Source organism: Aptenodytes patagonicus, chromosome 5, assembly GCF_965638725.1.
Source record: "Aptenodytes patagonicus chromosome 5, bAptPat1.pri.cur, whole genome shotgun sequence".
Lineage (NCBI taxonomy): Eukaryota > Metazoa > Chordata > Aves > Sphenisciformes > Spheniscidae > Aptenodytes > Aptenodytes patagonicus.
The window spans coordinates 59,641,498-59,652,560 of record NC_134953.1 but is presented as its reverse complement, the minus strand read 5'-3'; the positions used below and the strand labels follow the sequence as shown (position 1 = coordinate 59,652,560).

Genomic DNA, 11,063 nt, shown 5'->3' with positions numbered 1-11,063 from the left:
CCTCCGGGCCCGCCGCACCGAGAGCGGCGGCGGCGGCGGCGGCAAGCTCTGGGGCGGCAACTTTTCCGCGCTGGGCCGCGGGGGGCGGCTGCCGGGGCCGGCGGGTCTCGGTGCCCGCGGGTTCCAGCGGGCTGCGGGCGGCGGGGGCCCGGCGGGGCGGGCGGCCCGACGGGGCGGGCGGGCCGAGCGGAGCTGTCGCTGCTCTTTGTTGACAGTCCATGAAACAACTCGAGTTTTGCATGACTTCACAGCGGGGCGCCTGACGTCACGCGGTCACGTGGCGCCGCCTCCGAGTATATCTTTAACGGGAAAGTAATCTATCAGGCAGTCCGGACCGCCGCGCTTCCAAAGTGGCGAGCGAGGCCCCGCGACGCCCCGGCCTCCTGCCCCCGCCCCGCCCGGCCGCCGGGAGCTCCGTCCCCTCCCTCCGCCAAGGGGGGGAAAAAAAAAAAAACAGGAAAGAGGAGGGAAAAAAAAAAAGCCAAGGGCGGCGGAGCGGTGCGCGGCGGGGCCGCGGCCGCGGAGCGGAGCGGTGGAGCAGCGGGTGCCCGCGGAGCCGCGGCGGCGGCGGCCCCATGCCCGGCGCCCGCGGGCGCCCATCGCGGCGGGCGGGAGCCAGCGTCGCCGCCTGATCCCCGATGCCCGGCGGCGGGAGCGGGGCGCACAGCCGGAGGTGACCGGGCGGCCAGGGCAGCCCCGCGCCGCGGGACGCCGCGGACGGGAGAGGAGCGGGCGCGGCCGCCCCATGCCCCGCGGGGACGGCGCCGCGGGGGGCAGCCGGGCCGCTCGGGTCTAGCCCCAGGGGCCGGTCGGAGGAGCGGCGGGAGGGGGGCGCGGGGGGAGCCCGCCGCGCCGCCGGGTGCGGGCGGGAGGCCCCGCCGCCGCGCCCCGTCCGCCGAGCGGGGATGACCCTGTCGGGCGGCGGCAGCGCCAGCGACATGTCCGGCCCCACCGTCCCGGCGGCCGAGGATGTGGATATCGACGTGGTGGGCGAGGGCGACGACGGGCTGGGCAAGGACAGCGACGGCGAGGCCGGCAGCCCCGCCGCCCTGCCGCGCCTGCCGCTGGACGAGGCGGCGGAGCTGGCACTGCCCGCGGAGGCGGGCGCGGGCGCGGAGACCGGCAGCAGCGGCAGCGGCAGCCCGGCCGAGGCGGCCCCCGGCGGCGCGGCCGAGGGCGGCAAGGGGGGCGGCGAGGAGGGGGCGAGCGGCGGCGGCGGGGCGGCGGCGGGGCAGAGCAAGCCCAAGAGCAGCCTGGTGAAGCCGCCCTACTCGTACATCGCCCTGATCACCATGGCCATCCTGCAGAGCCCGCAGAAGAAGCTGACGCTCAGCGGCATCTGCGAGTTCATCAGCAACCGCTTCCCCTACTACCGGGAGAAGTTCCCCGCCTGGCAGAACAGCATCCGCCACAACCTCTCCCTCAACGACTGCTTCGTCAAGATCCCCCGGGAGCCCGGCAACCCGGGCAAGGGCAACTACTGGACGCTGGACCCGCAGTCCGAGGACATGTTCGACAACGGCAGCTTCCTCCGCCGCAGGAAGCGCTTCAAGCGGCACCAGCAGGAGCACCTGCGGGACCAGACGGCGCTGATGATGCAGGGCTTCGGCGCCTACGGCCTCGCCGGCCCCTACGGCCGCCCCTACGGGCTGCACCCCGGCGCCTACACCCACCCCGCGGCCGCCGCCGCCGCGCTGCAGTACCCCTACATCCCCCCCGTGGGGCCCATGCTGCCGCCGGCCGTGCCGCTGCTGCCGTCCAGCGAGCTCAGCCGCAAAGCCTTCAACTCCCAGCTCAGCCCCAGCCTCCAGCTGCAGCTCAACAGCCTGGGCGCCGCCGGCTCCATCGTCAAGTCGGAGCCCAGCAGCCGCCCCTCCTTCAGCATCGAGAACATCATCGGCGTCCCGGCCGCCAGCTCGGCCGCCAGCGCCCAGACTTTCCTGCGGCCGCCCGTCACCGTGCAGTCGGCCCTGATGGCCCACCAGCCGCTGGCGCTGGCCAGGACCACCGCCGCCATCGCCCCCATCCTCAGCGTGCCTACCAACATCATCGCGGGGCAGTTCCTGCAGCCCGCAGCCCCCGCCGCCGCCGTGCAGGCCAAGTGGCCGGCGCAGTAGCCCCGGGCAGTAGCCCCGGGGAGTTCCTGCAGCCCCGCCGCCGCCGGCCGCCCCCTCGGGGCTGCGCGGCCGCCCCGCCCGGGCTCGGGGCTCCGAGCAGCGGGCATCGGCCCCCCGCCACCGCCGCTTGTACATATTTGTATCAAAAATCACTGACGTTGCTTTCGGGGTTTTTATTTTTCTAAAGAGGCGAAATGACGGTCGCGATTAGGAGCTGCGACTTTCACTTTTTTTGAAGGTTCCGGCGCTCCGAGCGGTTTTATCCGAAATAAACGAACAAACGAGAAAAAAAAATGTATAAAAAAATAAGCGGGGGAAATTTTAAATATTAAACGAACGAACAAAAAAAAAGAATTTTGGAGAAAAAAAAACAAAGGAGGAAAACCCTGTCATTCTATTATAGAAGTCTGTTTATATATGAATGAATATATGTATTCTAAATGTTATCCCTTCGTGTTGTACACAACTTTGTAAATAAATTTTTAAAATGCTCTGCCCGTGTTTGTGTGAGAGGCGTATCTTTGAGCACCCACCCGAAGGACGAGCTGCGGGGGCCGCGGAGGCTGGAAAAGCGAGCCGGGGAGCGGTGCGCCCGCGGAGCGCCGGCCCTCTCCTTCCCGCGCCGCGGAGGTTTGGGTTTCGCCGGTCTCGGTGCGGCGCGGACGGGATTCCCACGGCGGGGCGGCGCGGAGCGGACCCGCGGGTACCTTCCGCCGCGTCGGGATGCGCCGTCCGCGGCCGCGCAGCGACAGCGACCGGCCCCGCTCGTTGCCGGACCGGCCGCCGCGGCGGGGCCAGCATCGCACCGATTCCTTCAAAATTAAACCTTCCCCGGCAGATCCGAGACCCCCTCAACCGTACCGCAATTTTTCCCTAAATATATTAATTTTTCTCAGCCTGGCTTCGGCTCTGCATCCCGGCGCTGCGGGATCCTGCCCCTTCCCGGCCGGACTAGGTACGCTTTGGGTTGGCTTTCGCGGCTGGTTATAAGGGAAATGGTTTTAAATAAAACACGCTGGGGCAATCTAAGCAACGTTTACTATTTATTTTGCGGGAAAAAAAAAATTAAAGACGTGTCCGTGCGGTGTGAGAGCGCGGATCTTTCGTTTAGATCAGGAAAACATTCGGTGTTAAAGAAGCGGCTCTGCGTTCCCACGGAAAGGGAACGACCTCTCCCAGCTAATTCTCAATAACTAAGTTTTAAGGGCAACTGCGAAAAAAATGTACATTTGTGTGTATTTTAGGGGCTAAAATAAAGAGACTGCCAAGACGAAAAAAAAATCTGTAGCGCGTTACAATATTTAAAACACCGCTTTTGGGGGGGGTTAGTCTGGCGAGATGTCGGGCACTCGCTCTCTCCTGTGCACTGACGGTGTTTGGTACTTTATTCTCTCCCTCGCAAAACGTTGAATTTTCGTCGCCTTTGGAAACCTTCGTGGGTTTTGCTTTTCCGCCCAAATAATTCGCTGTCTTTGTTAGGAAAATCGGCGGCGTAAAATGCAGGCGGGATGCAGCGGGCGCCGGGTTTCGCTGCGGGAGGAGCTGGGCGAGGCGCTTGTTTCACCTCTAACACCCGCTGGGAACCGCGGATTTAAAAAAATAAATAAATAAATAAAAGTGTCCTTGCTTTCCTGGTAAGCAGTAAATATTATTTCTTCCTAAGTAAATATTTATACCTCCGCATACATGGACTAAAATAAAACAAGCAGCCCGGTGATGAGATAGTTTGAACTTTATAAATAAGGACTCGCTAATCATCTGACACGAAAAGGGAGAACGGGCACCTGAAGCGAGCGGGGATTCGGTGTCAGGCAGGGCCCTACATGGGCACCCGCCGGGGCTCCTCTCCCCGCCGAAACCCAGCGGATCTAAATTTGTTTGTGCGTGGCGGCTATAAAAGTAACAAGTTGTTTCACAGTTGTGTCTGGCTAATCGGTTTTACACAAACAGCAAATGGTAGGTGATTTGTGCAACACGCGCGGAGGTTATTTCTATATTTAGCGGATACCCCTGGGAAAAGAGAAAGGAGCCTCTTCTTGAATTCACTTTTAGGCTCAAGAAGCTGCTGATCCAGGGCTTCCAGAGGACACCGGATAACAGGGGCTCATTCCATTCCCCAGCCTTTGTTACTTATAAAATTACTCGCTCATATTTCCCCACATAGCAGCAATACCTCGGGCTCGGCATCTGCGCGCCGGCGGCGGCGGAACCGGCAACTTTCCTCCCCGCCGCCTCCCTCCGGCGCGGCCCCGGGAAGCGCTTCTCCCTCGGTTACCTCCGTCCTCTCTTTCTCACCCCCGGTTTCCCCCCACCGCCGAGGAGGAGGGGCTGGCGGGACCCTGCGGCGCCGGAGAAGCCTTTCCCGGGGAAGGGGCGGCGGCGGCGGCTCTCGGGGCCGGGCGGCACCGGGAGGGCGCGGGGCTCGGGAAGAACCGCGGCGGCGGCGGCGAGACCCTGTCCGGGGGCCGCCTCCCCGCGGGAGCCGCTGCCTCCCCGCAGCCGCCGGGCCGGGCCGAGAGCGGCAGCGGGGCCCTGCGGGCAGGTGAGGGCTCCCGGTGGCGGCGGCGGCGGGGCTGCAGTGGCGCACCGGGGCCTGCAGGGGGCGCGGCAGCTCCCGCTGCACCCCCGGGGAACGGGCGCGCCCCCCCGGGGCCGGAAGCACCCCCGCAGCCCCCGGGCCGGGAGCCCCCCGGGCCCCGGGGAGCCGGGAGTACCCCCGGTGCCCGGAGCCGCCCGGGTCGGGACCGGTCTGGGCGCGCTCCTGCAGCGGGCGGCCGGACGGTGCGCCCCGGCGGGTCGCGCAAAGCTACCGCTGGGGCTCGGGGTCCCGGGGGTGCGAGAAGTCGGTCCCCAAACGGGGGAGGGTTTGCAGCCGGGCCGGCGAGCAGCTTTCGGCGGATGGTGCTGCCCAGGGGAGAGGGGCGCAGCCCTCCACGGCCGCGCCGAGCCGAGCCGGGCCGTGAGCGGCGGGGAGCGGCGGCGGGCCGGGGACAGGCGGGGACACCATCTCCCGGCGAAGTTTCTGCAGCCGCTCTCTTCAGCCAGACACAGAAAGTCTTTTTCCTGTTCTTTCTCTTCTTTTTCCTTCCACAAACTTGCCCGACGCATATGGCAAAACTTGACACGGTCGGTGACAGATGCCTATTAGTATAAGACGTGTCATGTCGGTCCCTGGGGTGTATTGAAAGTAACTAGATCCTAAGCACCGGGAAAATGACCATCCTCGCCGCCCGGAGAGTTTACCCAGAGCCACCCCCCTCCCCGGCCCCCCCATTATTTATTACAATTGCGGACCCGCCGCTCTCTCCGCCCGGGGAAGGTGCCGGAGAACGTACAATAGGCTGGAGATAGGATCTGGCCCTAATCCTCTAAACCACCACGTTGCTTGAAAAAGAGGCGAGACGGCCTCATCAGGGCCATTTCCTCGGCTGATGCGGGTCTCCCGGGGAACCCTCTCGCTTTCGCAGCCGACAGGGCCGGGCGCTGCGCGGCCGCGGGAGTTGCGCTCCCCTCCCGCCACCTCCGCGCTAACTGCTCTCAACGCCGCCTATTTATAGCATAATTGATCTCTCCCCGGGCACAGAGCGGGGCTGAAAGTTACAGGCTAATGGGCGTTGAAAGGCTGCGGGAGCATTTGAAAAGGCAGGAAAAGATCTTTTGCAGTTATTTAAAAATGTATATTTATCGCGCGTGGACGTTGTTTCTCAGGAAGGAGCCCCAGCGTTCGGGCTATCCCCCCCCAGCCCCCCGGCTGGCAGCACCGCCGGCGGTACGGCCGGCACAGCCGAGACCTCCCGGCCTGTCCCGCGGAGAGGTGGCCGGAGGAACTCATCCACTGGAGACGCCAGAAACCTTTGTGACACGGGCAGCGTTTGAGGACGGCTCTCGCCCCGAGGATGTCTAACTGTGGCTCTCCGCTTCCCAGGCGGGTTACGGGCTGGGGTCCACGCCGGCGGTGCCGGGCGGATTTTGCCCGGGTAGCCGCGCACCACCCCGCAAATCCCCAGCGCTGCCCGAACCGGGCTCCCCGCGGCCGGGCCGGGCCGCTCCGAGCGGGGGGCGCGGGGGGGCTCCGAGCGCTCCCTCCCCGGGGCCGCTCCCGCACGGGCGCTGGGGATGCGGCTTGCCCCGCTCCCCACCCGCCGGCCCGGGCTTCCTGTCCTGGGCCAGAAACAAAGGAAGGAGGGCGCGGATTTCGGTTTGGGAAGCGCCATCCCTCACCCTTCGTGGGGTCCTCGGGGGTCTCCCACTCCGGGAAAAATGCCACAGAGACTTGCTCTAGGGGGTGGGGGGGTTTCCGCCCTCCCTGCGGCTCCGGGGCAGGGCGCAGTTCCCGAGGGATGGGGGAGCCCAATGGGATTTTGCCTCCTGGGGCTCCTCGGGCAGTTTTGCAGAAGCTCCCTCGTGTCTGAGGCGTGCTTCGGGGCCCGTCCTCGCCTGCTCCTGGGAGGTCAGCATAGTCCGGGAAGGCGGAAAACCAGCCTCGCCATTTTGGGGGTGTGCTTCCAAGCGGTTTTAAAAGGCAGCGGCTGAGGAAACACAACGAGTACCGCGCAGAAGTTACGCCGCCCAACCCCGCGGGTCGGCGGCTGCGGACAAGGCTCGGCTCGGGCACGGCGCTGTCGTTTAGCGCATCCCCCGGGGCTGCGTTTGATACGCGCCCGCTTAAACCTCCGCGGAGCTTAAGTCTCCGCGGGAGCCTCCGTCCGGAGCCGTGCGCGTCCGTGTCATCCCCGCAGCCGCTCTGCCATCCCCGCAGCCTCCCTTCTCCTGATCTCACCTCTTCACCGAGCCGGGAATACGTGCAATTGGCCAAACGCTCGAGATCCAGTTTTCTTGAGAGACAACACCTCTATTCCAGGGACTTTTACTGAATTACGTTTTACTAGTCCTAAAACATTAAGCGTTATGTACTTAAAAGATAGAGAGCATAGGTATTACATCCACAGAAAGTATTTTAGTCAGTGAACGTTCAATGTAGCAGGTAGAGATGAACTTAGCACGTCTTCCAGACTGAACTGGGAACAGACGCTTCAGCCATAAAATGCACTTAACAGTCTATTTAATAGTGGCGAGGTCCTTGAAAATGCAATATCCATGCTAATCTTGCCTTTTTCTAAATCAGAAATGAAAAATAGGTCAGTAAGGTAGAACCTTCCCCTTCCTTTTAAAATGTGACATTTAATCTATTTAAATAACTAAGTAAACTTTATTAATTCAGGATTTGGTAAGCAAGCTGAGCAAGTAGGCACTTCGCAACTTTATTAAGACGGCAAAATGTGAGAGGGAGCGTCCTTGAACTCCAGGTTCAATAAAATCCCTGTTTCCTTGCGCTTCAGCAAAATGGGAAAAGCCGGGACACGCGAAAACCGCTCAGCCTCCCCTCTCCCTTAAGGAATGAAACGCCTCGTCCTCCAGCATGCCCTGTTTTACGGAGGGCTCGGAGCATCCGCCGGGCGCGAAGGCAGGAGCCTTCCCGGCAGGGCGTCCCCGGGCCGGGAGGGGGAAGCTCCACCGTCCCCCGGCGCCCACACCCCCTGAGCTGGGGGCTGCTCCGAGAATGGCAGGAATTTAAGAAAACAAATCAAACCTCAAGCCTTTCTAATTACTTTATTAAGTGCTAGCATTTCAGGGAAAAAAAGGGGGGGGGGGTGTCAATCTTTCTGCAGGTTATGGTAGTGGTTTCAAACACGTTTGTTTCTCTTGCTAGGGAAATGAAGATGCGAAAGAATCGTGGCTACAACAATCTGTCAGTGGAGGGCTTTCACAGCCCGGCTGTCTGTCCGCACTCGCACCCACCGCCTCCCCCAGCCTGACAAACGTGCCCGCTAAATTACGGGCGGTTTTATAGTGTCGGGAACCGGGAAAAGGTCAGATTGTGAATCTACAATTGAAAACGTCTCTAGAGTTTGTTTCCCCGCTCGCTCCTGCATCACGGCTCAGCTCAGAAACGAAATCCTAGATGAGTTGGAAAGCAACTTTTTATAGCCGCAGCCTCTTCCAGGACTCCCTTCCTCCCGCCTGCCTTAGGAAAGGCTTCCTCATTATTCTGATATTCTGATTATTCTGACCGCATTTCACTCCAGATTTATGGAATTCCCGGGAGTTATTTGCCTTACCGCCGCTCGCTTTACATCAACCCTAAGAGCCGGGGTGGAGGAGAAGAGCCAGCAGACCTGCTGAAGCCTCCCGAGAACGCCAAGGGTTAAGAAAAGCCGTTTATCTGCTCATTATCGGTTTCTCTTCACTACTGAGAACCAAAACCAAGCCCCGCTTGTCTACTACCCCGCGATATCAATGTGTCCTTAATGCCTTTTCCAGTCATTGATCTGGTCAAAGTCACCGCAGAAATACTAGTGACAGAGACTCAATTCCAGGCGACGTGACCAATGCAAGTATTTAGAAAGCATTCAATAAAAAAGCTTTCCCGGGGAGTGAATGATTTCACCTTGCAACAAAGAGCGCTCAGCTAATTGAAATAGTGCACTTAAATGTGCGGCCGTGCACTCCCGCTCGCCCATATCTGCTCCAGGACCAAATTATCAATAACCCACAAGGTAAAACCCAAAAACTCCTTTTTTTTTTTTTTCCGGTAGGAACCCGGTAGCCCATAGGCAACGCTCACGGACTTGGGGGTGGTGTAGTACTGCTGTGCTGTGTTCTCCGGCCTCCGGTTTGGGAGCGGGCTTTAGGGAATTCCGAGCATGGAAAATCCTGGGGGGGAGAGTAGAAGGATGGGAGAAAGGGGATGGGAGAGGAGAAAATAAAATAGGGATCTGCCGTGGGGATTCTCCCCCAGGCTTAGGCTGGGAATTCACTTTGCATCGTGCATTTTCAGTGTCATGTACCACACCAAAGCCACGGTGGGGTTCAGGAGGCGTAACTCTTCCTGTCTTCTAATTTACTTTGTAGCTGATGGATTTTTAGGCCTATGCTTATTTTACAGATTTGTCATCTCCAGACATCCCTTAGGATCTTATTAATATCCTAAAATTGAAACATTTTATTGAGCAGCAATATGAGTGATTATGTGCTGGTTTTGGCTGGGATAGAGTTAATTTTCTTCACAGTATCTAGCATGGGGCTATGTTTTGGATTTGTGCTGAGAACAGTGTTGGTAACACAGGGATGTTTTTGTTATTGCTGAGCAGTGCCTTCACAGAGTCAAGGCTTTTTCTGCTCCTCAGCCCACCCCACCAGCGAGTAGGCTGGCGGTGCACAAGAAGTTGGGAGGGGACACGGCCGGGACAGCTGACCCCAACTGACCAGAGGGATATCCCATACCGTATGACGTCATGCTCAGCATATAGAGCTGGGGGAAGAAGAAGGAAGGGGGGGACGTTTGGAGCGATGGCGTTTGTCTTCCCAAGTAACCGTTACGCGTGATGGAGCCCTGCTTTCCTGGAGATGGCTGAGCACCTGCCTGCTGATGGCAATTAGGGAATGAATTCCTTGTTTTGCTTTGCTTGCGTGCGCAGCTTTTGCTTTACCTGTTAAACTGTCTTTATCTCAACCCACGAGTTTTCTCACTTTTACTCTTCCGATTCTCTCCCTCATCCCAGCGGGGGGGGGGGGAGTGAGTGAGCGGCTGTGTGGGGCTTAGTTGCCACCTGGGGTTAAACCACCATAGAGTATAATAGATTTAGGTAAAATATGTAAAATTTGATTATCATAATCTGCCATTTTCAATAGGATCATGTCTCCAAACACCTTGACAGGCCAGCAGACTAGTGTGATTTTTACGTTTACCTGTGTAAGACCACAAACTTCTAGTTTCTTCATACCGTCCCACCTGAGGTAACACTCGCAAGTGACAGTTGCTGAGAATGCTGAAATTATAGCAGGCCTAAGAGGGACCAGGATGTCCAAGTAATTGGCACTCAACTGACAAATGGTTGGGATAGTGGAAATTAGTATTCTATATGATGTTGCACTGGAAGAACTTCAAGGAAGGAAAGCCACCTCTGGTGGTACGCAATACTGTATGTTGCCTAACGTTTATATATTTTGAAAACATCCTGCACATGTAAAAAAAAACAAAATCTGTGAAGAATTTTGTTTTCCTATCATCTCTGGTTCCTTTAAGGTTTCTGTTATAAGTGATCAGATACTTCTTGACCATTTTGTAGCACTTGGGTTTAAATCCTTTACAACTTTTAGTCCTGTGATTCCAATCCAAGGAGAGCACCACCGGCAGTGCATCTGGAAGGTCTGGCCATGAAAATCTTGTTTTAAAAATAATCCGTTTTCTACTAAAATTCATATCCCAGCCTCAGTTAGACACACAACCAGAAGAAAAACACAGCAATCTAAAGAAAAACAGAGACTGTACTTTTAAATATCGGTAAGGGTTGTATAAAGATGATCTAGGATCATGTATGTTATGCTATGTACTTTGTCAAGACCTTAAAGAGCATCAAAGAGGGTAAAACTGAAAGGTTGTAAAAGAGAGGCCTATGATGCCCAAGATCTTTCTTCTTCACGTTGGCTCCTAGATATTGTCTCCCAGACGTAAAGGCTGAGGAGCTGCTTCCCAGCTCTCTGGCACAGTTTAAGAACAAGTCTTCCAGCTGCTCCCTTCGTTCTGCAAAAACGAGCAAACAAACACTTAGATTCGTCACCTGAACAAAAAGCCAGTCTTCCCGTGTGTCAGGGCTATGCTTTTCACCAATAATACCCACTATTACATTTCCCACTTCCCTTAACTGCTGCAATAGAGACATAAGCACTACCAGCGCCATGAAGGGATGCATGCGAGCAGGGTAAAAAAACTAAGGAGCATCCACTTCTGACAGCACCAGCCGGAGTAAAACTGAGCCCGGGGCAGGCTGCCCAGCGCTGACTAGGCCCATGCGCGGGGCTAGCACCGTTTCCACAGTGGCTGAGTACCAAGCAGCGCTGCCGTGTCTCCTGAGGTAAAGCTGCTTGTCGAGCCGTCATTCCCAG

At 58.3% G+C, this 11,063-nt stretch overlaps 1 protein-coding gene across 1 annotated transcript; it reads left to right on the top strand.

The window, feature by feature from the left end:
- The first annotated feature begins 903 nt into the window (after positions 1-903).
- On the top strand, positions 904-2,614 carry FOXD3 (forkhead box D3). Its single transcript, XM_076338214.1, has one exon. The coding sequence runs from the start codon at positions 906-908 to the stop codon at positions 2,115-2,117; it is 1,212 nt and encodes a 403-aa protein (XP_076194329.1). The 5' UTR covers positions 904-905; the 3' UTR covers positions 2,118-2,614.
- The last annotated feature ends 8,449 nt before the right edge of the window (positions 2,615-11,063 follow it).